The sequence below is a fragment of the Dermacentor variabilis genome, chromosome 4, assembly GCF_050947875.1.
Source record: "Dermacentor variabilis isolate Ectoservices chromosome 4, ASM5094787v1, whole genome shotgun sequence".
NCBI lineage: Eukaryota > Metazoa > Arthropoda > Arachnida > Ixodida > Ixodidae > Dermacentor > Dermacentor variabilis.
This window is the reverse complement of record NC_134571.1, coordinates 116,734,601-116,762,230: the sequence shown is the minus strand read 5'-3', so window position 1 is coordinate 116,762,230 and position 27,630 is coordinate 116,734,601. Positions and strand designations below refer to the sequence as shown.

The following is a 27,630-nucleotide window of genomic DNA, read 5'->3' as shown; positions in this document are numbered from 1 at the left end:
CATTCCACGGGCGCTTTCGCACCTTGCTGAACGCTTGACGCGCAGTAGTCTTCAGACGACGATCTGCTCCAGCTATTCGGGCGGCGAAAAGACACCTCATCGATCGTTTTCGAGAAGCGAGCTGCTGAACAAACGCGCACAGCGGCGCAAGAAAACCACAGAGGGAAACACGCAGCGCACACGGGAGCGACCAACCTGTCGGGCACGCCAGAATTGGCACCCAAACGGCGCCAGACCAATAGGAGCGAGGCGCGCGGGGGGCGTGCGTGCTTTGGCCAATCAGCGGCACCGGCGCATCCTTCAGAAAGACGCGAGAGCGTCGGTTCCTCCCATGGAGGAAGGAAACAGAGGAGAGGCCCTACTCCCTCGCGCGCTAGGAGAAAAGTGTGTAGGAAATGACGTGATAGGTTCTCTTTTTGTTGCTGTTTTTTTATTTATTTGCTGTAGCGGCTACGCCTTTCGGGCTACAATGGTGGCTTTGTTGTGGTTCTGTGCGCTCACACGTGTTGCTCCGTAGGTTCCGAACCGTGGCAAAGGCGCCGTGCGGGCAGGTTTGCGTTGGTCTCCATGTTTTGTTGCGCTGCGTTATCTGGACCATGCTCTCCCGGATGTTGCTGCGGCCAAGTAGGATATGAGGAAGTTCGTGAAATGAACGCGCATGCAGCGCTGTACGCAATGTACCGCGCCACGGCAGCGGCAACTGGACGAAGGAATATCCTCGGGAAATTTTGCCTTCTTTGGCGGAATCATGCTAACGTGCTATATTTCAATAGAATAAGCGCCAAAATTGACGGCACACAAGAAGAAATACAGACAGGACAAGCGCCCCACAACGGCCCAACTAGCACCATAACGTGTTTTACTAACGTGCTATCGCAGGCCGAAACCGAGACATCGCGATTGTTTAGTATTGCTGCGGAGCGCGCGCATCCGAGCAGCCCGGTTGCGCGCAGCGCGACGTGGTTTCGCGAGAAATGTAAACAAGAGAGGAGAACTGGCCCGATAGGCGGGGCAACGCCATGAGCAACGCCAACTTCCGGCTTCACTTTAGCTTCACACAGTGACGTCAGGGCCTCTCCTGAGTTTCCTTCCTCCATGGTTCCTCCTCACCTACGCCATTTTGAACCGGCGCAAAATACGCACAAAGAAAGCAGCTCCCAAACAAGCTCAAGTGGCGCTTTCACCTCCCCCCCCCCCCCCCCGCGTTTAACGTCCCTTGATAATTTGAAATTAGCGACTCGTTGAACTCTGCCGTCGCCGCACGACCTCCTCGCCCCTTGCGCGTTCCCCCGCGGCAACCAGTTTTGCCCCCGTTTTTCTGCACGACGATTGGTCTCCCTGCCGTTGCCCTTGGAAACGCGCGGATCTTGAGTTTTGCTTGTGTTTTTCTTTTTCGTTCGCGCCATTTTCCTCCCGAGCACGGCTGGCTCGGCGCTTTACATCGGCCGAAAGAACTCCGTTTTGACAAAGAACAGCGTTGTTTGCGAGCTGAGGCGTCTTTCTTATAGCTCGTAGCAAAGCATCCCGTAACGCTGCATTTTTTTACATTTTTCCGGCCTGCTCACCAGCGTTTTTGTTGCGGTTGTCCTCAGTATGCTTATTATTCTGGGGCGGCTCCATCACCTCGCACGTCGCTAACTGTTGTTATTCAGTCGGAAGCGCAGCATTATAGATTCTGCTTTGCGCCATGACAAAATTAGTGGCAAGTATACCATTGGTATTGCAGGTGATGAGCGTTAGCTTGTCAACATTGAGGTATCTTTAAGTTTTAGGCGAAAGCCTTCAGATCTCTGTTTCAAGGTCGCATTGTAAACTGGAAGTATCACGTGACCCAAGGAAGGCCAGAGGTGACCTAAAGCATGTCCATCCCTGTACAAGAGAATAATTACCCAAGTTAATGAATCATTAGTGATTGACATAAGGTTGATTAGGGGGGATTAAGGTTGATTAGAGTGCTTTAAAGAAGATTAAGGTGGATTAGAGTGCATTAAGAATTAAGATGCACGAATAAAGATTAAGGTGGGTCGATGAGGATTAAGGTGGATTAAGGTGAAGGGTTGATGGAAGGGTATTAAGACCGATTAGGGTGCATGAACAAGGATTAGGGAGGATTAAGGTGGATAAAGGAAGATTGAGGTCGATAATGTGGATTAAGGTGAATTAGGGTTGATAAAGGAGGATTAAGACCGATTAGGATGGATTTGGGTACATTAAGGTGGATTCGGGACCGTGGAGCTGGATTAGGTTTTATAGAGGTGGATTAGGTTGTATTAAGGTAGATTGGGACTATTAAGCGGATTAAAGTGCATGAATAAGGATTAAGGTGGATTATGATTGATTAGGGTTGGTAATGGAGGATATACATCGTATAGGGTAGGCTAAGGTGCATTAGGGGCGATGTAGGTTGATTAGGTTTTATTAAGTTGGATTGGGAGTATTAAGCTGGATTAAGATGGGATGAAGAAGCATTAAGGTGGATTAGGGTGGACTATGATGAATTAGGGTTAATTTGTATTAAGACCGATTAGTCTACCATAATCCTCCTAATGCACATTAATCCACCGAATCCACACTCATCGACCTTAATCCTCCATTCAGTTTAATCCACCATAATCTGCGAAAGTCCTCCTTAATCCACCCTAATCCACCTTCATCGACCTTAATCTACTCTAACCCTCCTTAATGCACTTTAATCCTCCTTAATCAACCGTAATGCTTCCTCATTCACTTTCATCCACTCTAATCCACTATAATCGGCCTTAATGCACCTTAATCCACTATAATCGGCCTTAATTCACCTTAATCCACATTCATCTACCTTAGCCCACCCAAATCTTCCTTAAACCACCCTAGACCTCTACATTCACTTTAATTCACCCTAGCCCAACAAATCGTCCTTAATGCACCTAAACTCACCTTCATGCACCCTAATTCACCTTCATCGACCTTAATCCAATCTAGTCCTCCTCTATGCACCTTCATTCACTTTCATTCACCCTAATGCACCTTCATCGACTGTAATCCACCTTAATCCTCCTTAATACACCCGAATTCATCTTAATCCAATCACTAATCAATGATTACATTGCTAATCATTATACATCTCTTATACGCGGCAGCAGATGCTTGGTTCGCTTCCCGCCTTCCTTCGGTCACGTGATATTTTCTGTAGCTCACAACACGACCTTGAAACAGAGGTCTCAGGCTTTCGCTTAATAAGCCACACAGAAAAGGGATGTGTCACAAGCAATACTAGATCAGGCGCACGAAGTAAAGCATCTGATCATGTGGCAGAAAAATTGTGTGGAGTATAGAACTCGCCTCAAAGCTCCCTTTACATCGGTATAACCCGTTCATACGGCTTTAAGAAAAAACCAACCTCCTCATAAACTTTGCCTCCAGCATTATCGATGCTGTTATTAGCATTTTCTCAAAATTTTCAACCCCACTGGAGCGCGCAACTGGCCCAAAATAACACGCCTCCATAGAATCCTGCGGCCCGTCCGCGGGAACACAGGAGGAAAAGCGCGCTGTGCGCAGCCGACGGGCGAGGAGAATCGAGGAGGAAAGCGCCGTGAGGAGGAGGGTGTCGCTACTTTCGAATTATCAAGGGGTTTTACCCGCGTTCCCTTAAACTTCGTAAAGTAGCAGCACCCTCCTCCTACGTCTTCACTCTTCCTCGTTACTCCTCTTTCATGTTCCCTCCTCGACCGTGGCGCCGGCTACACTGCTCGAGCGTAGCAACGGCGCCAACATGTGCTCCTCGCCATTCCGTAGACGCTTCTCGAGCAAAAATGGCGCTGATGCACGGCGCGAGGGCCCACGTGATGCTATTAGGCCATTAGCGACGGGGCATAGGCATCGGCCATAGCGCGCGAGGAGCAGACGGCATTCTTCAAAGCGTGGCACTACTTAACGAAGTTTAAGGGTTTTAACCGCGTTCGCAAATGACGACGGCGCGAAGTTAGAATATTTCTAGCAATCTTCTTATAATTCCGCGCACACCCTGGCCGGTACGTTTTTTTTAAAATTATTTTCCGATTAAATTTAGGTTCTAGATTTCGCTGAGGGATTCTTGAATGTATAAACGTAGCGAAAATATACTTTTCTGAAAATCGACTTTTTGCGTTTTTTTGTCATTTCACGACCCGCGCCTCCCCTTAGGCGGGTACATATTAACGAGGTTTGACTGTATACATTACGGTCCACTCTTGTTTTTGGGAACTCCTAATTAATACACCAGCACCGAGTACAGCTCAGTTCTAGTACGCGGTAGATTTAGCGGAAGGATTTCTGTTGAATAGAATCAAGTGCTTCTTTTCCTATTGACATCCCGTTATAATGAATACAAACGAGGGTCTTTCAGAATGCTTTCGTAATTTGCGAAATATGCACTTTTTTTCTTGCTGTTGCCTTTACCAGCATCTCGTTATCATTACGATCGGTCATGTAGACCGTTAGCAGAAGATCGTTAATAGAATTGCATTAATTTGATTTTTCAGTTAGTTTGATCCCGACCGAAGGTTCCAGCCAGCGTCTGTGCCTGTTCGCTGGCCTAGGCTCGTTATTTCCATCCTTAAATTGGCCTTCGCTAAGTTATCCCAACATGCACGTGCCTGACCTCGAAGGTGGCGCCAATAGCAAGCTCCTTTAGCGGCAGCTTAGGAAGCGGTGAATGCCTTGAACACAGATCATCATCCACCAGAAATTCCTATTGTCAGCCTTCCCTCGTAGGATTTTAAAGCAAAAACAATAGAACGGAATAAATGATTACGGTGTTTACTCAATCTGGATCTGCACGCGGTGCAGCAGGATACAATACAAAACAACACGCGATGGCAGCGGTTATCATTCTCACGTATCATGACGAAGTTGGTTACGTTCCACTTTGTCTTTGATTGCAAAAGCTCATTCTAAAGATGTTTGTGATTGTTGTGAAGTCGCTTCGTAAGCGTAGAATATCAAACGCAATGAACTGTATGGAAGACGTGTTGGGCTTTGTAGAAGATAAGATTGACAACAGTTAATGATGGACGTTAAGTGTAAATTTATATTCTCTGATGGTAAACATTGCCGATTTCGTCTTCTTCTATATTGCCAGAATAGGTGGCATGCTACGCTTTTCTCAATAAAACAAGATTGAGTGCACGTTAGACTTCTACTTTGGAGACAGAAGCATACCAGAAACTGCAGCGCTTCCCTTTCTACTAGCGTGCAAGGCCAGAGGGGACGCAGATAGAACTGTAGAGGAGAGGCAGTTCCCATAAGAGAGGGGCGAGGTGAGCGGTTGCAAAGAAACAGGATAAGCTTAAGTTCAAGGAACGGTACAGTACGTTGCTATTTCTGAAAAATATATGCCATGCAAATATGTCTAGCGGGCAACTTACGCGGGGCATGCAGAAGCAGAGCCGCTTTAATTAAAGCACACCGCATGGTCCAGGAGATGCTAGGGAAATGGTCAGCCGTCAAATCAACACTTCTGTGCCCGCCACGTTAGCTTGCCGGCTATGAAATTGCTAGAGGTCGTGGATTTTATCCCAATCTAGGGAGCCGAATTTCGACCGGGGAGAAATAGAAAACGCACGTTCACCAAGATTTTGGGACGCGTTAAAGAACACCACGGTATAAAAATTAACCAGGAGTCTGCCACTACGGCTTGCCTCATTGTCTGAGTGTGGTTTTGGAACTTACCGCCCCATAATCCAATTCAAATTTAAGAATTCTGCCACATATGTGATGCGCAATGCGAGGAAATGACAACGATCAACTCTCTCAGAGGTTATAAAATATGGCACACAATGCCGTAAGCAAACACCTCTCCCTGTGTGTTCTGTGCACTACGCAGACGAACAGCAGTGGTACATGCGAGGTAACGTTGTAACAACTCACCACTCTCATGTTAGCCTAAATATAAGAAATTAAGCTTGGCCATCAACATCACCACTAATTATCAATCAAAGCATCCAGCACAGAAAGCTTTGCTTACGATTCCCACAGTGCGTGGCATCTGCATAATTTTTTGTTCTTCATATCAGTCATTGCGGCTCAGCAAAAGTCCCTGAAACTTCTAAAGTTGACTCTTTTAGGATAGAACACATGCCATTTTTCATATAAAGGTACAACTAGGTTCGAGGAGACATTATGAGCTGGTACAGGAGCTTTGCTTCAAGACAACGTCACCACCATTCTTTCAGTTGTGTGTCTGTACTGGGTTACCATGCTGGTGTTCTCATGGCAAGAGTGGCTTCTTTTTTTAATTTTTGGTATAAGGCGAGGGCAATTTGCTAACATACCACAAATAATTTTCCTTTCATTGTAGCGTAATGTCTTGAACAGAACAGGTGCACATCATGAGGCATAAATGAAATCAATCTCGTTCAGCTAAAATACAGAAGTACTGCTAACGCACGTGTTACTACTATAGTGCTTGAAATACGTCTCGTTGCCTGTAGAGTGTGGTGCTCCTTTAAATTTCAAATGATGTTCCCGCATCAGCTTAACATCAAGTCATGGGTTATGACGTCCTGCTCAGGTCTATTTATTTTTATCGGTAAACTGAGCCTACATTGTATTGTACAATGCAAAGCACGTAGCGCTCCCTGCATACATTTTCTGATAAAGATTGTTGCTGTGCAAGCTGCCACAGAGATGGCAGCATGCGACGTGGGGAGCGACGTTCCTAGCCTTTTGCATTTAAAAGAACCAGCCCAACAAATGACTTCAATGTCGTTGCAGCACCGCTATAAGGGGCAGCGTGCTGTCACAATTACCATTCTTCTAAAGCAATAAAGTGTCGCATAACCCCCTCAGTGGTTGCAGTGGTGATTTTCAACAGCTTCACTGAACATACTTTTGCAAAGCTGGGATGGCGAGTAATTTGTTTGTAAATATGTGTCATATGAATAACGAAAAATACGCATGCAGTCTGTTCCCTAGACCAAGGCCTTCCCTTCCCCACTCCAAATTAAAAGCTCAACACCAGAAACTGCCCTCCTTTGTTTTGCAGATCAGTCTGAGGTGTTATCACACTTACCGTATCCAAGTGAATGTTGGGATTGGGGACGATAACGGACACATCCTCAGCGCATCGGTCGTCCAGCACTCTGTTGGTGCCGACTTCATTGCCGTCACCAGTAGTATTTCTAGGTGGGTGTTATGCTTTGCATGCTGGCTGTTTCTTTTGCATACCTTTGTATTTCACTGTCCTCTTCTTTCTCTCTCTTTTCTTTCTACAGCTGATGAAACCACGCTCAGAGCTTTATTTTCATGATTTTTTTTCTTTTTTGCTTCTAGACTCGGGCGTCCAGTCAAGCAGGGGTACAAGACTAAGGCATGCTAAGTTATATTTCGCACTGTTCTCAAGGCTGTATATGTAATAACAGTAATAAAGAAATATTTATTTGTGAGTACAAACAAGCCCTTTTCTTTTTTTCCTTGTTTAATGACATTTTACAGTACAACCAAGACAAACAATGCAATGGTGGTGTGGCTACTGAGGAATAGAAAAATAGACCTGCTGCCCACATGGCGATGCTGCAGGTCAGTTGCCACCCTGAAAAGAAAGAAACAAAGTGGAAGCGGTCTCTGTAGATAAATAAGAACACCCTAGTACCCTTGCATACCGCAGAGAAAGTTTATTACGCACAGATTGCAGGCACGTACCCAGGGGTGGGGGTGGGGGGCGAAATTAAGCGGCATATCCCCCGGTTCCTCACCGCCTCGCCAATACCACCACTCCTCACACCGATTCCTAATGCTCTGCCAAATCAGAGACTTGACAGCTATTAGGGGGTCAACATTTTGCTGCCTTTTTCACTCCTTTTGGATGGCGGCACAGTTATCGGCAATTCCTGGGGTGTGAAGGCCAGCCATTCTCCCCATAGACCATAATGTATGACAACTGCCGAAAGTTCGGACACCTTGCAACCTCTCATCTGATTTTTCAGACACTCCTTGCGCCAACTCTATTGAGAACACCATGCACCGAATCTGATTGGTGCATGGTTCGACTTGCTGAACGCAATTTTTGTTTTGAATGGAGCCTCTTAGCTGCCCCACGAAGTGCCGCTACTGCAAATCCCCGCTCATCATAGTTTCTGCCTGGTTCGTAGCTACAGCAGTTCCGGTGTCAGCTTAGTAAGCCATGTCAAGACAATCCAGCAGCTGATTTGTTTCTTTTTTCGTGCACGACGCTGCGAGTAGGCTACGTTTTTCGTTTGTGCGACTGGTGTCGGCATGACGGCGTGGTGATGTTTGCTTTGTGTGCTGCGTCGAGGTTGCGAGGATGCAATGCGGCATATGGAAACATCGCGTCAAGTGTCTAATGGCGCTGACAGTGCCCAAGCAGACTGCGCTGGGGAATGCCGGCAAGCGGGTGCTGGGAGGCCTAGGATTTGTCACCTTCCGATGAGCTCCCTACTGACGACGAAGATGTTCAGCCGAGACCTGCGCAGTGACTGCTTTGCGATTCCGGACAGTCTCATTTGACAGTTTCACAGGTTCCAATACTGCTGTACTGACATGCGCAGAACACGATGACGGCGAGATCATTTGTCAGGTTTATGCTGCGCCGCAGGATGATGACTGAGTCGGAAGATGACGCACCATGTGCTACGCTGCCGTCACACGCGGAGCATGTACAAGCAGTGACTGCTTTCAGCCGCCTATAGTGACCGTACAACCCTCTCCGAGATTCAGGCTTATTTGAATGTACGTAAACGAAACAGCGTGCTACGGTGCATTCAGGATTTCTTCAAGCCTACTGACGAGCCTGAATAAGTGCGTGGAAATGAAGAATTTTTTTTTTCTTAATTTGCTTTTTCGGACACCTGTTTATTTGGACATTTCCGCAGTCCCCGTGATGTCTGAATAAGCGGTCGGCGACTATATCTAGGTTTACCTGCATTTAAACTCGTTGTACTTAATTTGGCCCTCATTAGTTAATAAAATCTGATAATTCGGACTCGTCCTGGCAGGCATTATTTGACTACGTTATGTAATGCAATCAAACACGTTACTTCAGGCCACATAACGGTTAAATCGGACAACCCTCAGGGCCCAGCAAGCACTGTGAATCTGCAACGCAACAGAGCTAAAACGTCGCAAGTGTTCAACCGAAAGGAACTGTGGAGTTCGCATCCACGTAGTTATCGGCAGAAATTGTATGCAAATGAACGCCAAGCCAGAACACTTTGTGCCTATTTGTGCCTTAAAGACTTTATTCTAGCATTTACTGCAGCACATACCACCCCGTTGGCCGCATGCCTTTATATGTGTGTAGTTGCCATCCAGGAACCTGTGAGTAGCTACGTTTTTTTTCATGTCGATTATGGTGAGCAATACAGTCTTGATCACGTGCACACGTCAACTGTGTGCCTTCAAAGCTGCATAATTAACATCTCCAATCGTATCGATCCAAGATGGCGGTTCTGCCCACAATTGCAACAAACGAGTTTCGTGGTTACTCGGTGCGTCCGTCGGCCACGTGCCTTCAGAACCACAAGGTCGCTGTCCAGGATTGCGTTGATAGTGGTTGCAGTCTCATCTGCAGCAGTTCTGGCAAGCAGTTGTTTTCGTTTTGAATCGATTCAAGGCTGTCGAGGATGAAGAGCACCAACTACATCGCGATCGACATGTGGTCTGTTGGCGACTGTCTCACTGGCGAAAACACAATCAGGATGTGCGCGCGGCAGTTTCAAACGAAGACGTGCGCCGTGATCGTGCTGCGAGAGCCAGTCACGAGAAGACATGACTGATAGTGACCCTTCCACACCGAAATGGTGCAAAATAGAAACAGGATTTGCTCAGTCTGAATAAATGCGTATTGACATAGCAAGCTTTTGGTTTATTCTTTTCATGATACCCTCGATAATTTGGCAATCGGCTAATTTGGACATTTTTTTTACCGTGAAATCTGAGTTAAAGAGATCTTACGGCATAGGCATCCTAAGTAATTTCTCATTAGTTTGCATGTGTTATCAAGCAAATTTAAAGAAAGAACTCTTGTCATTTACTTCTTCCTTTAAGAATAAATGGAGAACTGATCCATTATGCTTGGCAGGAAAGCCTCCTCCTGATGCTGTTAGCTCAGTGCCTGGTATTTTACAAAAGCTCTCGCTAACACACAATGTTTCTTTCCGCGGAAAGCTTTAGAAAAGTGGTTTTCAACCTAAATGTATTTATTCAAACTTAACTTGCACAAATTTGTCATGAGCATAACCGAAAATTGCAATGTCCTGGACAGTTCTCTTACCAGCTTATCATGGTACATTTAACAAAGAAATAGCGATTTGTTCTCACATGAAAAAATAAAATTTATTGCACCCAATTCCCATTGCACCAAGCCTCATCATGTCATGACAAGCATCTGGCACTTGCAGGAGCACCCGCAGTATATATGGCGAGGCACAGCTTCCGAAGTTGGAAACAAGGTTTCAAGATAAGAGGGAGGGATTAGGTCACGACATTTGGGCCGTGTTGGTTTTTATTCGAATGCCCATATCACGCTTTAGCAAGTTAGACCCAAGTAAATAGTCGCGTACTGAACTGAATTTTAAGTACGAAAAGAAACACTGCAAACGCTTACCATGCGGTGGTGAAGAGGGCCACTTAGTGGCGACTGCGGTGCTCCCTCTCCTTGTCTCGGTAGCGGTCCTCATGGTAGCGGTCCCTTTCGCGGCTCCGGTCTCTGTAGTCCCGCTCACGGCTGCGCGACCGGTCACGCCTACTCGACTTCTCTCGGCGTGATGATCGCTCTCGTGACCGGTCCCTCTCCCTGGAGCGCGGACGGTCCTTACTCCTGCGCAATTGCAAAACATGCGACCGGTGCCCATGAGAAATGCGTTCGCAAAATCACAACATGAAATAATTTTCTATTAGTTAAGAATAAATAAATGTGGTGCACCTACACATGATGCTGATTAGGTGGTATGTGCCATGCACTCTCGGCTGCAAAAGCTTACCGACAGAAGTTTACCAGTAAAATCGTGCAACATGCCCACATATACAGTTAACTTCTGTTGATGCGACCTTTACGGAAGTGAAGAAATCAGGTTATCCGGCAAGCTTAATTTAACAAGATGCAGAAAAAAAGAAAAGCCCAATAACTTTTGATTTATTCATCAGTATTGGCCAATTCTAACTCACACCCACTTTGTGTTCAAAGTAGAAATCTAATGTGCACCCAATTTTTCTTTAGCGAGAAAAGCGCAGCATGCCTCCTATTTTGACAATACAAAAAGACGAAATCAGGAATGTTTACCTTCAGAGAATAGAAATTTAACTTAACGTCCATTATTAACTGTTACTCAATCTTAATTTATACAAACCACAACACGTCTTTCATACAATCTATTACGTTTCATATTCTACGCTTATGAAATGACTTCGCAACAATCATAAATATCTTTAGAATGAGCTTTTGCAATCAAAGAAAGTGGCACCTCACCAAAGTCGTCATGACACGCGAGAATAATAGCCGCTGCCATCGCGTGTGGTTTTCTATTGTATCCGATTCCACCACGTGCAGGCAACTTTCAGACCAATTTTCCAAGAAAAAAAAAAGAAACATCCGGATTAAGTAAACACCGTAAGCATTTAATGCGCTCTATCGTTTTTGCATTAAAGTCATACTAGGGAAGGCTGATAATAGGCATTTCTGGTGGATGATGATGTGTGTTCAAGGCATTCATCGCTTCCTAAGCTGGTGCTAAAGAGGATTGCTATTGGCGCCACCTTCGAGGTCAGGCACGTGCATGTTGCCTACTCAAGTTTGAATTATTCAGCAAAGGCCAATTTTAGGATCAAAATAACAAGTCTAGGCCAACAGATATGCACGGACGCTGGCTGGAACCTTCGGTCGGGATCAAACTTACTGAAAAATCAAATTAACAGAATTCCTTTAATGGTCTTCTGCTAACGATCTACATGACCGATTGCAAAGATAACAAGATGCTGGTAAAGGCAACAGCAAGAATGCATGTTTCATAAATTCTGAAAGCATGTGCGTAACTCGGACCACTTAGATGATGACAGGAATGCCGGTCCCGTTAGGTTCACGACAGACGTTACACAGCTTCAAAGGTTGTCAATCTAACCTGCACATGCAAACTCGGCTCATCGGTCCTAACTGAACTAACCTATAAGTGGCACACATTCCGCAATGGTTAGCAGACTGTTACCAAATCGGCCAACGGTGAGTTTTCGTCACGGCCACACTGCCTAGACTATTAGGCCTACTCGGCGCTGCTTCATCGCGCGTCGGCTACTAAAGTTACTGTTTGGTGTTGAATCGACGCAGATCTATTTGCAGCAGCTGCACGGCACTCAGAAAGCCGACAAACTGCCTCACAAAGAAAGGCGAGTGCATGGTATGGCAACAAAGTTTATAGTGGTCGCGATATAAGACGCTTATAGACAGACAGCCGCGTGTACACGAGCGACGGAATGCACGTAAGCACGCAAAGAACGCAGAGGTGCAATCTGTCTTTATTTCGTGCATCTTGCGCAACACAGTGCTGGCGCTGCAATCGAGACCGTGCTTAAGGTGCGCCGCTACAAGGCTCCTCCCCGTAGGGGAGAAGGACGTTTTATTAGGTGCGTTTCATGCCGGTTCTACCGTTTCACTTTGAAGAGGCGGAACCGAAACAGATGAGTTCAGCATGTACGCAACAACGTCCGTGCGGCCGTTTACTGTCACAGTGAAGGTCTTGTCGGCACGCCCAAGCACCTTGAAAGGGCCTTCATATGGTGCCGTAAGAGATGGCCGGATGTCTTCGTGTCGCAAAAAGACGTGGCTTAATGAAGCAAGGTCTCTGCTTACGTAGACATCGTAGGTGGATGGTTGTTGTGTGGGCGTTGGTCGCAGACGTTGACACAGGTGCCGAAGCTGCTCGATGTAGTCAGGCGGTGACAGGTCGGAGGCAGGAGCCACGGCGAAGGGCGGTGCCAAACACAATTTCAGCTGCAGTGCACCCAAGGTCTTCTTTAATCGCCAAGCGAATTACGAGCATCACGAGGGGAAGTTCCTCAACCTATGAAGTTCGGGCGTTGCGAGCGATGAGTGCAGCCTTCAACTGTCGGTGCAGTTGTTCGACCATTTTATTTGCGGAGGGGTGGTACTATGCCGTTGTGTGGACGTGCCATACACCGAGCATACGTGTCAGTGTTCTGAGTATTTCGGACTCAAACTGACGGCCATGGCCCGTAGTAACAATACTGGGGACCCCGAAGCGAGAGATCCATCCGGCAACGAAATATGAGGCCAGGGTGGATGCCGTGATATCGTGAAGCGGGAATGCCTCTCGGGCCAGCGTGTATAGCGATCCACACAAGTGAGTATGTAGCGCTTTCCATGCGATGATGGGAGTGGACTGACAATATCAACGTGCATGTGGTCAAAGCGACAGTCTGGCGAGGGGAAGGTTTGAAGGGGAGATTTGATGTGTCGCGTCGTCTTCGCACGTTGGCACTGTAAGCACTCACGAACCCAGCGGCAGATGTCTTTGTTGACGCGAATGCCGGGTGGCTTGCTTCGTGCAGCTTAGTGAAGATTTGACAATATTCGGATGGCAGAAAAGGGCGCGTGCAGCCAGAAGACTCATCACACACAATTGTATCAGAGGATAAGGGTAGCGGCACATCAGACAACGGCAAAGAATTAGAGCTTGCACGCAAGTCGCAAAGTTCATTGTCACTACGCTGTGCCTCTACAATTGCCTCGAAGTTCACAGCATCAGATGTTACGACACATTCACGGGAAAGGGCGTCGGCAGCAGTGTTGACGGGGCTTTCGATGTACCTTAGGTATACGGTGAACTTCGAAATGAAACTTAGATGCCAAATTTGCCGGGATGTATAAGCACTGTGGTTTCCACGGAAAGCCAGTCGGTCAGCACGTGGAATACGCTACCTTCCAGTTGATGGCGAAAATGCCGAATTACGAGGTAGACGGCGAGATGTTCATGGTCGAACGTGCTGCAGCGAGTTTCGTCAGGCTTTAGTTTCTGGGAGCAGAAGGCTGACGGGCACAACGAGTCCTGCTGGATCTGCTGAAGGACGGCACCAATGGTGTTGGAGGAAGCATCGGTGATCAGTCGTATTGGGGCGTTCGGTAAGGGATGCACGAGCATTGTTGCGTTGGCCAGAGCATTCTTGGCTTCCTCAAATGCTGCGTCAGCTGCACTTGTCCACTCGAGGGGGGCTGATGGTGCTTTAGTTTACTTGAGCATGGCAGTCAGCGGTAGGAAAATACGAGCCACACTAGGTATAAAGCAACGGCGAAAATTCAGCAGTCCTAGGAACCCGCGCAGCTTTGCAAGTGAAGTTGGACGAGGAAAATCTCACAGTGCTTGAACTTTGCCGTCCAGGGGCTGGACTCCTTCAGGTGTGACGAAGTGGCCAAGAAATTCGACATTGTTGATGCCGAAACACACTTTGCTGTGTTAATTGTCAAGCCGTGTTCCTGGAGTCGTAAAAAAGCAATTGTAGATGATCAGCATGCTGTTCGGGTGAAAAGCTAGCCACAAGTAAGTCATCGAGGTAGGCGACGACGAAGTGTAGGCTGCGGGTCACCACATTGATGAATCTTTGGAACGTTTGGGCGGCGTTCCTCAACCCTAAAGGCATGTGGGCGTACTTAAAGAGGCCAAAAGGTGTCGCAATGGCAGTCTTTGGTAAGTCCGATGGCTCAACAGGAATGTGGTGGTAAGCTTTGACCAAGTTGACCTTGCTGAATATGGTCGTACCAGCTAGCATGGCGGAGAATTCGAGAATATGGGGAAGTGCATACGGATCAGGGAGAGTGCGCCACAGTCACCACAGTGGCGCCAATCACCTGGGTCACGCTTCGGAACCGTGTGCAGGTCAGATGACCAGCTGCTTGACGATGGGCAAATGATGCCATGTTGCAGGATATGTTAAAATTCCCTGCGGGCCATGGCAAGGCGATGACCCGCAAGGCGTCGTGGTTTGCTGAACACAGGAGATCCGGTTGTGACGATGTGGTGTGTGACTGTGTCGCACCGGTAGTTCTAAGTTGTTGGGCCTTGTAAATTCAGGAAAATCAGACAGCACTGAGCTGAACGAGCATGCTTGTAAGTTCAGAGCCGTTTGCACAGGGGTCGACAATGGTGCGAGGATTCCTTTCACGGACAAACTGGTCACACAGTCCACAAGGCGCCGTGAGCGGATGTCCACATTCAAGTTGTTAAGGGGGGATATGGGGATCAAAGCTAACTTTTTTATTTACCATCCGATTTTGATTAAATTTTGCACAGATGTTAATAATATCACATAAACAAGACTGTGAAAATATGGTGAAAATATGGCTGCAATATCTGAAGTACTTTTTTGTTTACAAAATTGTTCTGCTTTCATTTTTGCAAAATGCCTGCACACCTGTATATTGGTGCTAGGAGTTCAAACAAACATTGATAGCACTCCTATATGTATCCTCCACACAGTGACATTCCTGTCATTTTTTTTGCCTAACAGAATTTTTTTATATTTTCATTCTTTTGCAGCTACTTCAGTTGCATGAAAATCTCGACTGTGAAAACAAAAGATAACAAATTATTGAAGCAACTATTTTGAAAACAAAACATGTCACTGTGTGCAGTGGTGCACAATGAGTGTAACAAAACAAACGGTGTAAAAATATTCATAACGGTGGCTGAGATATTGGCTTTGCAAGTTGACCTTGGTGGTAGAAAAAAGTTTTGAGAAAAAGGTGTTTGAAGTTTTGGGCCATGTTTATTCGACTAGAAACTACCGGCCTTGTAGGTACAGGTGTCAGGTTGATCTCTTGGCTTCTTGGATCTTTTATGCTTGCTTTCATGTGCTTTTTGTGCCCTCTTCTTGCGCAAGGCATCTTTCTCAGCTGCTCGACTCGCTTGAGTCCGTCGCCACCGAGCATGCTCCTCCAGCCGTAAACCCTATCTTCCGTTCGGTTGCCGGCACAGAACCAAGTGACGCGCGGACAGTGGCGGCGGTCATATTCAACACCTCCGACAATATGAACTGTGACTCAAGATGCGACTGCATGGTGCGACCGTTGCTGATGCACGGTTCGTCTTCACGGCCACAGACGCTCGCGCTTGGACCGCACTTTCGTCGTTCATCTCGGTGACGGCGGTGGCACAATCTGGGTACATCGCGGAGCATTTACAGGGCGTTGCAGGCCCGGAAGCATCGGAAAAGGCGGTTATTAGTTCGGTATCATCACCACTGGAACTCAAGGCTGCAACAGCCTGCGAATTGCCCGGCAATGCGTCGACAGTCCAAGCTTGCGCACGGACGCAACTCTGCTAGGACTACTTATCCTTCGGATGTTCGGCGGCTTGCGCTTGCGGCTGCCGAAGCGGTGCTTGGTCGCGTATTTCGTCGTCCACGTCCGCCAAGTCATGCTAGAAACCACAAAATGAAATAGAAAACTAAAATCCGAATAAAGCGATGAAGCGGCGGCGTACTTCGAATATCTAACACGTAAACAAAAGGGCAGCAGCCAGCGCGCGAAGAAACGGGAGAAGCAGACGCCGCAGCAGCTCGCTTCCAGACCCGGCCAATGGGGCGGCTCATACAACGCACGTGACGGAGCAAGCCAATCGGCGGCCGCGACAAGCAGCTCCGCGACCTTCAGACTTCTTGCTTTTTTATGCTTGCTCTTCTCTCTATCAGGAAATGAAAGAGAGGAGTCAAAAGGCGAAGAGGCGCGCTTTTCAACGGTACCAGCATGGCCGCGCCGCGTACTGCCGTTCCGGAGCTAGGGACGCTCGAAAACCGCGACTTTTCCACCGCTTTTCACGAAATTTTCGCTGTATTGCCTTATGTATATATTTATTTATGGTACTTAGCAGTCGTTTTCAGCGGAAATACTTGGAAAACTTATAGAAAAGGGGTCAAAGATTCGAAATCTGCAACTTTCTAAAAAGTGATTTTTGGGTCGTTTTTCCAGAGTTGATCCCCGCGTCCCCCCTTAAGGGGGGACGTGGCTTTGAAAATCAACTTACTTATTTGTTCATGGATTTTGATGAAAATTGGCACAAATGTTTAGAATGTCTCCCTGATTCTTCCATAAGGTTTCATAGCGATATCTTGAGAACATATTATTCAATTTTATCGAGCAGAATTTTTCTCCCTCTTACTTTCTGGAGAGCCTGGGGAAATTAAAAAAAACGTGATAGAAGGCTTCTTAAGTATTGACTGCATAGCTAAATGCGTGCTGAAGGTAGTGACATTCTTGCATTTTTTTTTTCGCAACACATTTTTTGGAGTGCCACATTTTATGTTACCTTCACATCAAGCACACTTTCAGGGTAGACAAATAGCCACATCATAAACTCAACAACAATAAGAAAGGGAGAATGTCACGACCTGCACTGTAGCCCAAGGAACGTGACAAAGAAAGAACGGAGTCAAAATATGTTAAACGATAACAAAGAAATCAGCTCCAGAAATTGAGCAGAAAGGCAGAAAAACAGTTTCGAGAAAACGGCTCTCAAAGTTTCACCTTCTCATAAGTTCTCTAAAAGGCACCAAATTTGTAGTCTTTGGGGTGTTTTGTGATGTGGGGCTTCTTGTACATGTGGCCTCTGGTCTGGTGTGCTTTCCCCCTACCCCCCCCCCCCCCTTTTTTTCCCTTTTTATAGGGCATTCTTTGCTGCCCTACAAAGAGCATGGTGCCTAGGTGTCGAATAACCCTAAACCTGCCAATGAAAGAGTGTGGACGGCGCATGTTCCTTACTGTCAGTTCTGGCTATTCAGGCTATACGCGGGGCGAGTCACGTGATGCGTGGCTATTTGATCATTGGCCTAGATTCTCCTGATAACCAACATGCCATGAAGTTGGGACTACCCTTCCATATTCTGGAGAAATGCTGGAAAGCAAAACTTTCTGTGCAATAAATAAGATTGCCACAAAACACAGGTCCACTAATAAACTGAGAACCTCGTTTGTATTCATTATGACAGAATGTCAAAAATTTATTAGTTTCAGAGTTTCGAAAAGAAGCACGTGATTCTATTCAACAGAAATTCTACCTCTAAAAAACATTTTCTGGACCTTTGTATACTAGAACTCGGTTGTACTCAGTAATGGTGTAGTAATTGGTAGTTCTCAATAACAAGAGTAGACCGTACTGTATACAGTCAAACCTCATTAATGTGTACCCGCTTGATATGTAATTGCGGTTTAAACGTAGTCGCGAACCTTCAAGTTGCCTGTCGCTTCAATGGCAAGAAGGCGGCGAAAACAGTGCTCGCGAAGCTCTTGGCACAAGCCACAACCTACCCCTTTCGCAATCGCTTTCAAGATGTGGGCCTGCACGTCTGCCTTCAGCGCGCAGCTACTAGTAGTCAGCACTCTCTGTCCACATCGCAGATCATTTTCAACATACGGTCTGCACGGTCATGCCATATACGCAGGCACCACCGGCGTGCGTTTGATCACGGTTCATACTGGTTCGACGTAGATGGATAAGGCGCTAATGAGCGATAATGGCTTATAACGATGAGAACATCAGCGCACCGGTGCCGCCACATGCAGTACTTTGCTTGCGTCACCATGCACCTTGCGCTGCCGTCCGCACCAGTTCGTGTCGCCACAGCACTGTCGTTTCTTTGTACTGGCCTGATCAAGTTTCATAACATTGATAATGACACCGGGCTGTGTGGAGATGAGCAAGTGGCACAATGATTATGCATACTTAGAAAACTCCCCGAGAACTTCCTGCATGAATTTTTTTTTGTCATTCCACCAGTGTGTTTGTGGTTGTAGTGTTGTCGTGGTCTCTAACGGTCTCTGCTGCAGCATGTCGTGTTGATGTTACCATATTTAATCGAATCTAGGCCAACCTCGATTCTAAGATGACCCCCTAAAATCCGAAGTCAAAAAAAAAAAAAACATATATTACCTCGAATGTAGGGCGAACAAAAAGGCGAGGACAGTGTTCACAAAATGCAAACAGCATTTACTGAATCTGAATGTGCAGAGCTCATTCAATGTCATCGTCGCTGTGTTCCTTGTCATTGTCACCTTCAAACAGTGCACTATCTTCGGGTACCGTCAAGCGCATTAGTTGTGCTGCACTTTTTAAAGGCGCGCATGATCAAAGTACCTGGGATGTTGTCACACGCTGCAGCTACCCAGCCCGCCAGCTGTGATAGCGATGCACGTTTGATGCGGCCCGCTGCCGTTAGCATGTGGTCTTTGTCAGTCAACCAGTACGTGTAATATTTCCACAGACGATCCTTGAAACGTTTGTTGATGCCGACATCAAGTGGCGCAACTGGCCCGTCATGCCGCCCGGTATGACAGCGAGGTCCGTGTTCGCTTGGGCGAGTGCAGCCTTCACGTTGTCAGTCAAGTGCAAATGGTAAGAGTCGACGACAAGGAGCGAGTTCTTTGTCAAAAGGGCACCTGGACGCCGTCGCCATACAATCTTAACCCACTCTTCCACCATCACACCCGTCATACACCTGTTCTTATTTGCCTGCACAATGACATTTCTTGGGAAAGTTTCTCGAGCAGGCAGTCTTCCTTTTAAATATCATATAAGGAGGGAGTTTATGTCCATCAGCTGTGCAGCGCAGCATCACAGTTGCGCGCTGCTTCTCATAGCCCGCAGAGCGCACCCTCACCTCCTTGGAACCCTTTTCATTCACGTTGTACGCCACTGGCATATAAAAATACAGTCGTCTGGTCGGCGTCGATTTCCCCAAGGTTGTAGCGTGCCACTTCTCTCTTTCGCAGCAAGTAGCGCTGCAAAGCTATCAGCTTTTCTTCGAAATCGCTTGGCAGCTTCTGGGTGATTGAAGTGCGACGTAGGAGGCTGAACCTGAAGTGCTTCATGAATTTCTGAAGCCAGCCCTGGCTGGCTCTGAAATCCTTTGGCGTTAGGCCTCGCTTCCTCGAAAGTTCCCTAGCTTTCACTTGGAGAACTTCTGTTGTCACTGGAAGGGTAGCTGCTCTCTGCGTCCGAAGAAAGTCGGCCAAAACTGTCTACTTCGTGGTCACGGCCTTTCTTTGGTCCGCTAATTGCCATCCTCGTTGCGGCGCACGCAAAAAGCTGCTGTCATTGTCCCCTCCAACGACAGACGTTTTTCTCGTCGATGCTGAAGTCCCGGCCGGCTTGAAGGTTTGACGATGCCTCTGTGGCTATCAACTTTTTGATTAAAAGCGGCACTGTAGTGACATCTCCTGCATGCTGCTATCGCGATAACACCACGCCGCACACTGATATGGCCGACACGACACAGGTCAAAATGGCGACCTCGCTTGTGTACGGTTGGCTACTGGCACGGCTAGTAGCGGCTGCAATACTGACTTTCCTAGATGGCGCTAGCTTTGCACCATATTTAGCAGTTTCAATGAAAAACTGGCGTTTTTTAAAATCCTCAAACCTAAGCCGACCCTAGAGTTTGGAATATGATTATTTAAAAAGAACCATCGGCCTAGATTCGAATAAATTCGGTATCAAGACGTCCACATTGTTATAATTCTCGGATAGCGGCACTGTTGCCATCATTGCACCTTGCCAATCTTCAGCAAAAGTGATGACGACAACGACGATGTGAAAGTGGATGATGGCCCTTCATTATCCGACGTGGTGCATGCTTTGAGCATCATACGACGTTTCGCAGAGAAGCGGGGCCTGGTGAACAAACTCGCTCGCGGTCTTACCGAATTCAGAGGTATCGTGGCAAGGCCACCACAGCGGCTAGTGAAGATTGCAGCTTTTTTGTTGCCTAAGCACGAATAAAGCCTGCCTGAGTGTGTGCAGTTGCGAGCATCGTGACATAGTTCTTTTCTGGCCAGTAAGTAGCTTCTAAACTGGCATTGGCGATTAATTTGTATATCATTTAGTGCATACCTAAGCATCGATCCTGGCCGATTACGTATTAATGAGGTTTGACTGTATCTTGATTTCCTAGGTATCTAAGCTACTGATAACTTGCGAAATTATTGTTATGCAATGATAGGAGCCTCCCGGGAATGTGCAGCCCCGTATTTTCTTGCCCAGAACTTGTAAGCATTAAATTTTATGAGAAGTTTTCTGATATTCAATTGACTATTGGTCTTTTCTTTAATGGATTTGAAATTCTATTCGGTATTTGCACACGCCTAGTAAAAAAAAATTTTTTTGCTACAAGTAGCAATTACCTGGAAAAATGCAAACTGACACTGACAGCCCTAGCCAGCTGAGTCGAGTGCAGCATTTCCTCACCTGGTGCTGTAGGATTTTGATTCAATCCCATGCAGGGTGTCCTGCAGAGAGCTTATCAGAATCTTGCAGCGGTCATCGTTGGCCACCTTTGACTGCTTGATGAGTGAAATGGCGGTCACCAGAGTCTCAATGGCACTGGCAAATTCACCTGCAACAAGGCATGACCAGCACTGTAAACTATTTGGTTTCTGATGAGTATACACAAATGGTTATAACTTGTATGTTAATTTGACGTGTAGCCAATGCGTTTTGCTGCAACATAACGGTGAACAAGATCTGTGCAACCTAATGAATATCAGAGGCTTGGAGCAGCAGATTTCGACAACCAAAGTACACATACAGCTGTCTAAGCACCAGGAAACTTTAAAATAATGGGACCTCTTAGATATGAGGAAAGAGAGGCTTCAACAAAGAGCCATCGCAACAATACTTGACAATCTGCTAGTGCGTTCCCGACTTCCCCGCTCAAAACAGACACTCGGCACTTCAAGGATGGCCAAAAGGCAGAAAAGCACTTGCCGGTGCTGGCGTCTGCCACGGCACGGGCAATGGCACTGCTTGACACTGTCCTGTTCCTGGACATGATCTCTTCAAACTCTGACTCATTGATGGGAGGATTCAGCGGGTCTTGCCTGCACATGTTGGACCAAAAAAAAAAAAAAAAAAAGCACAGCAAATTACAGGCTGCCCCATGAGTGCACAGTTAGTCTGCGGCTTGGCCTGACAGGCAAACACATAAAGAACTGATGGCTTCAATGCAGCTGCTACTGACAATGATGTAGCGTTTCGGTTGAGCTATGCCTTCCTAACCTCTGACACACAATACAGCCTCAGAAGCCAACAGCAACGAAATTTTGGACACTACAAAATGCTTAGTTTCAGGTAGAAATTTATTTGAAACACGAGTAGATGGATCACAAAATGCTCACAAAAATGGCCATTTTCGATACTGAAACAGCAAAGGACCCCACCATTAGCGCTTGCCAGATGTTACACATGCAACATCGCCTCAGCATGAGCTCAGATATTAAGCAGCACCTGCAGCTGCCCATGGCATGCTGAAATATCTCGGAGGCGATGTGCTGGGACTCGGGCGATAGCAGCTAACCAGCAGTTGCATGTTGTCTGCTAAAAAGGACTGCAGAGATATTGACAATAAAACTATACAATTACCAGACCTGCAGCTTTGCGAAGACTGAAGCTGCTTCAGTAGTATAGAGGCTACTGATCTGTTACCAATCTAACTAAAGAGAAATTTCGTTGCAGTTCACCTTCGACGTGACCCCACACACATCAGGCAAGCATGCAGGCACACACAAAGAAAACATCCCTTAAAAGACCTAACTTCGGCCTAAGACTCCACTTTAGCAGTGCTTGCAGAATGCAAACAGCAATTAAACGCAGCTTTGCCACAAAGACATATGCAGACAAATTTCTCAGAACTGCATTGTTCCTAGGCCTGGCAAAGGCCACGTTTTCTAATGATCCACTTCATATGTATAGGATGCATACTTGCCCTTGAGATTGGCCTGGGCGCTGCCCTGCTATTACAGTTGAGATCCCTCTCTTGGCATTAAGGGTAAGAACAATGGTAAACGAAACATATCTTTAGAACAGTCCCTTAACACTTTACGTTGCTTAGTTCATTCATTATGCTAATATATTCAAGTTTACAGGCTGCACAAAGATAATTCAGATTCAAGCCACAAACTACACTTTACTCTTCTTGTGTTACCTCATATATATGGCCAAATAGGAACCACTCAATTTGAAGGGGATTATTACGACATATGAATCCCTAATTCATTGAAACTTGCATTTCATTTTCTGTTAAAGACGAAACCGAAAAGCCTGATCAAGAACCAAGATTAAACTCAATGAATTTAAAGCCACAGCCTCTGTTAAATGATATGAAATAGTGTTGACCATATGGATGCCACACAAATTAATGTGAACTGCACCTGTCAATTTAAGAAAATCACCAGGTTCATTAAAAGATTTATAAGCTGCTGCTGCACTGTTCTGCCTTTCCTCGCCATGCAGCTGCATAACTGCCAACTTGTGAACAATAAAATTAGCTAACATCCTGAAAACATAGCACTGGAAGATGGAGTAGCATGGAATTTCAAGTGCCCCGAGCACACACTTTTGGCTGGATAATCAGACTTCATCAATGATTTACCTTTAAACACAGCACACAAAAAGTAGCAAACTTTAAAGAGCGCCAACTAATAACACTGTTTTAATATCGTAGTGACTTTTCCAGCGTCTCTGTTGCGGCCACTTTAGCCTGCTTCTGGAATTTGAGAAGACTTGTTTGAAGCAAGCAATATGAACAGAATTTAATTCTTGTAAAACGTCATGCAACGTTCGTACAAACATAGAATGAACTTGAATTCATAGACTTTACGAGAAATTTTGGACACCTGGCAGCTATGCAGCCGAGACGAGACTAAAGACGTCTTCTATTTTGATGCATGGGACTTCCTGCTGAGAGACACCAGTAGTAAGTAGGTGCTTCTGTTGGCATACTCAGCAGCCGAAAGTTCACCCAAGTGTGCTTCCAATGCATGCATCAAACCACAACATGTATAGAACAATTAATTCCTTCATCTTCTGGCTAGTTAGCGAGGGTGCAAGCCCGTACATATGCTGCAAGCATGCAGTTAGTAGTGACAAGGCCAGCCAACCAAAAGCCAGGTTAGTAAGCACACAGGAAAAAGCAGTTGTAGCATATATACTTGTTGGCCGAAAAGACTTGCTTCTTCATGTCACGCCTGTCATGCTGCTCTCTAGTGTGCCTGAAAGAGCGTGACCCAGGGACGTCACAACCCCCCAACCCCACTTTTGTGAACACAATGGGAAACAAACTTCAGAAAGTTCCCGGGATATCAGAAAACCTTAAGATATCTCACTTTTTATTTGATTTTCTAAAAGCTCCAATGCCAAATGAGCTTTAACTTGCCTTCCCTTCCAGAAATACTAAATCCCGAGATGGGGAAAATAAATTTTCGAACTGAATGGAGTGTCGCCAAGTATTCTTTCACCTTTTGGGTACATCTAGCTATGGATGCATAGGCAAATATTTTAAGCCTAGTAAAAAGTACTTATTCGTTGTTGCAGCATATCTGACATGTAAGCCTGCATTGCTGCCTGCGAGGCGTAGCATTTACTTTGCGATTTCCAGATTCTCACAGCTGTCTTAGAGTGTCAATTATTCTGTTGTTGATATTACATGGTCTTAACAAAAGTAAACTGGAATTGGGTAGGGGAATACATTAATAAACCTACAATAACCTAAGACAAAAAGAAGTGACACCCTCATGAGCACTTAGTGGCACTATTTATCTTGCTAACACTGTTGATATTGCCCAGCAAAGTTAACAGGCCACTTACCATATTACAATATATTTCATTAAATTTTTTGAGCTTAGGTAGGACACAGTCGATCACCTTATTTGACCAAGGCTTCAGTGCAATACGCCTTTTTTAGGAACATTGCTTTCTTGCTCATAACAAGGAACTTGTTGCACATAGACACTTCGCATCACATAGTTCGTACTACCAAGAAACTGTCCGGTCATTTGAGCTTGTTTAAAAAACAGCTTGCAACTCGAACTGGTATACAGGAAAATGCATCACCATACTATCATACTTTCCACTGCCACGCCTCGTTTAACGAACCCCGCCTCGACCGATTTTCCTGCTGCTCATATTAAGGCCTACAATCTCAGAGCCTGTATTGTATGATCAGGCTCCGGACTTACCCATTCCAGCTGTAGCTTCTAAAGAAAAACAAAAACAGAAAGCTTAACTTTTTCTTTTGGGCGCCATCTGCGATTGCACTGAAATTCATGCCCTGCTCTTGAAGCTCCGCAACCGCAAGCACCGCAACGCCAGATACGGCAAAGATGCGGCAGGCAAAAAAGCAATGGCTGTTTTACATGCAAGTGTATTACATGCAAGTGGCAAGCAGCACTGTTTGCACCTCTCTTTCAGCAATGCGTGCGCACCTTCGATGGAGCTGGTACCAGCTTATTGGCACAACCAATTTAACTGGCACTAACTTGAAAGGCACTAGTAAAGCATATTGGGGCAAGCTTGATAGGTACTGCAGTCGACCCCATTTATAACATCGGTTACGACATCCACATTTGACTGCATGTGCAAGGGCAATCCCCATAAAGAGGTCTCCAATTTTTTGGGGACGTAGATAAACTGTCAATATGGTTGTTGGCCACACTGCTGTGAGTGGCGTTTCTTCGACTCCCCCAAAAAACATGCACATGCTTCACTCGGATGCTCAGTCTTGACTTGGCAGCCATTCAAAATGGAGCTCCCATTGAACGCAAGCACCATGTGCAAAGTTCGTGCAGTTATCCGATTTTTGAATGCAAAAGGCGTTCAACTGTGCTTGAAAGTCATAGCCAATTGACAGAAGTGCATGGACAGTCATGCATGGATGTCAATAACATTAAGCAGGAGGTGTAGAGAGTTTACAGCTGGTCATACTGAAATTCACAACAAAGAAACGAGCGGTAGGCTGTCAGTTCCCGATGAGACAGTTGCGAAGGTTGAGAAAATCATGTGCAGACCGGAGGACCACTCTGGATGCTCTCTGCATTTTGGTTTCTGAGGTTTCCTGAAGCACCATCTACAGGACTTAAGCAGAAAAGCTGCACTATCGGAAGGTGTGTGCACAATGCGTATGCTGACAGAAAACTACAACAGCAACGAGTTGATTCTTCCAGTGAATTTCTCCACTGATATTCAGATGAAAAGGACAACTTCTTGGACTCGATTGTCACGGGTGACGAAACCTGGACATACCACTTTACACCCGAGACAAAACAACATTCGTGTGAGTGACGGAATCCTTCTTTGCCCAAGCTGCGAAAATTCAAACATAGTTTGCCGGTAAAGTCATGGCAACTGTGTTTTCGGACTGGAAGGGGGTACGGTTGATCGGCTTTCTACCAGCTGGAGCAACAATAAAGGCCGACAGGTACTGTGAAACACCGAAAAAACTCAGCAGGGCAATTCAGAATTGGAGAAGAGGAATATTGAGCAAGGGTGTAAGCATTCTCCAGGACAATGCCCGCCCCCACACCGTCTGTCAAACTGTCGATCTCCTGCAAAACTTTGGTTGAAACGTTATCACCCACCCTTGGCATGGAGCAATTACCACCTGTTCAAGTTGAAAGAACATTTGTCTGGGGGGTGGTTGTGGTCTGACGACAAAGTGAAAGATGAAGTTCAACATTTCCTGAAGGACTTGGCAGCGAGCTGGTATGACATGGGCATTGTAAAACTGCCCCAGCATCTACAAAAATGCCTCGACCAAAATGGCGATTATGTAGAAAAATAAAGCATTCTTGAACTTTTAAAATGGTGCAACTATTACAGTAAATAAAAAGTTGCTTGTGTATCTAAAAGTATAGGAGACCTTAATTTTGGGATTGCCCTTGTATATACAATTTTCAGATCCTGCTTATTGAAACTGTGTGCACATATAATAAACCTTTTTAACAGTGCCATACCATTACAACGAATACTTTAAATTTGGGTGCAGTAAAAGGAAGGCACATCCAAAGTTCGAAAGCATGAAAATGTGACTGAACTGGGCGCACGGCCGTGTGCTCCCTGCTCCAGAGAAACAGCGACGAAGGTACGACCACCGAGATGAGTGAGCGCTACGTGCGAATTTCAGAAGCCGTGAGGAATGTCACTTGTTTTCAACTCTTTCAACCATACTTTCAAGGCGCCTCCAGCATTCTTCAGGGCGAGGCAGAACGGCAGCCGTGGCTTCCGGGAGAGCACGCGGCAGTGTTATCACAGAGGCCACGAAGGCAACACTTTAGTTTCCATGAAGTTCTCTGTGCGGCACCACGTGCAATCTCAGGAGAATCTCAGGAGGTCACAATAGCGGCAATCCTATTTATAGCCGGTGGACCTTACTACTCCGTTATCAGGAGTTTGCACTCCGATGTTTTGTTTACGTTGTTGCCCATAAATGTAGCAATAGAGTTATACCTTTCGAACTTCGTACTTTTTTGACCAAAATTATACAAAACTAACTTTGTGCCTCTCGGTGCAAATGTGGCTGATGCTGCAGCCATAACAGCAAGACCTTTGCAAAATGTCGGCATGCTACAGTAGTTTCCTATTCCAGCCAACTGGAACTCTTCCCCATCATATTAAGAATCCCCTCCTGTCCCGCTGACAGTGAAATACATAACAAGCTCTCGAAGAAAAAAATGGTGGTGGCTGCACTTGTAGTTTTGAAAAGGCATGTGGTCACAAGTGGCTGGGCTCCATTTTGAAAGTTCTATGCTGCTGCATTTCATTCTAAATATGATGTTTTTAACGGAAGCTTTCAACTAGATGCGTTAGTGTTGGCAACAAAACG

General features: G+C 46.1%; 1 protein-coding gene across 12 annotated transcripts in view; it reads right to left on the bottom strand.

Moving 5' to 3' along the window:
- Positions 1 to 7,417: 7,417 nt before the first annotated feature.
- LOC142579658 (cleavage and polyadenylation specificity factor subunit 6-like) overlaps positions 7,418 to 27,630 on the bottom strand; it is a 62,378-nt gene continuing 42,165 nt past the window's right edge. For 8 of the 12 annotated variants that reach the window (XM_075690078.1, XM_075690080.1, XM_075690079.1 and 5 more), the window contains 5 exons: positions 23,963 to 24,022; positions 21,741 to 21,868; positions 21,222 to 21,369; positions 10,586 to 10,798; positions 7,418 to 7,552 (listed from right to left, as the gene is read on the bottom strand). In XM_075690078.1, the coding sequence (XP_075546193.1) occupies positions 10,609 to 10,798; positions 21,222 to 21,369; positions 21,741 to 21,868; positions 23,963 to 24,022 (526 nt within the window). In that variant the 3' untranslated portion in view covers positions 7,418 to 7,552; positions 10,586 to 10,608. The remainder of the gene's footprint in view (positions 7,553 to 10,585; positions 10,799 to 21,221; positions 21,370 to 21,740; positions 21,869 to 23,962; positions 24,023 to 27,630) is intronic. The other 4 variants (XM_075690082.1, XM_075690083.1, XM_075690084.1 and 1 more) reach the window with 2 other exon arrangements.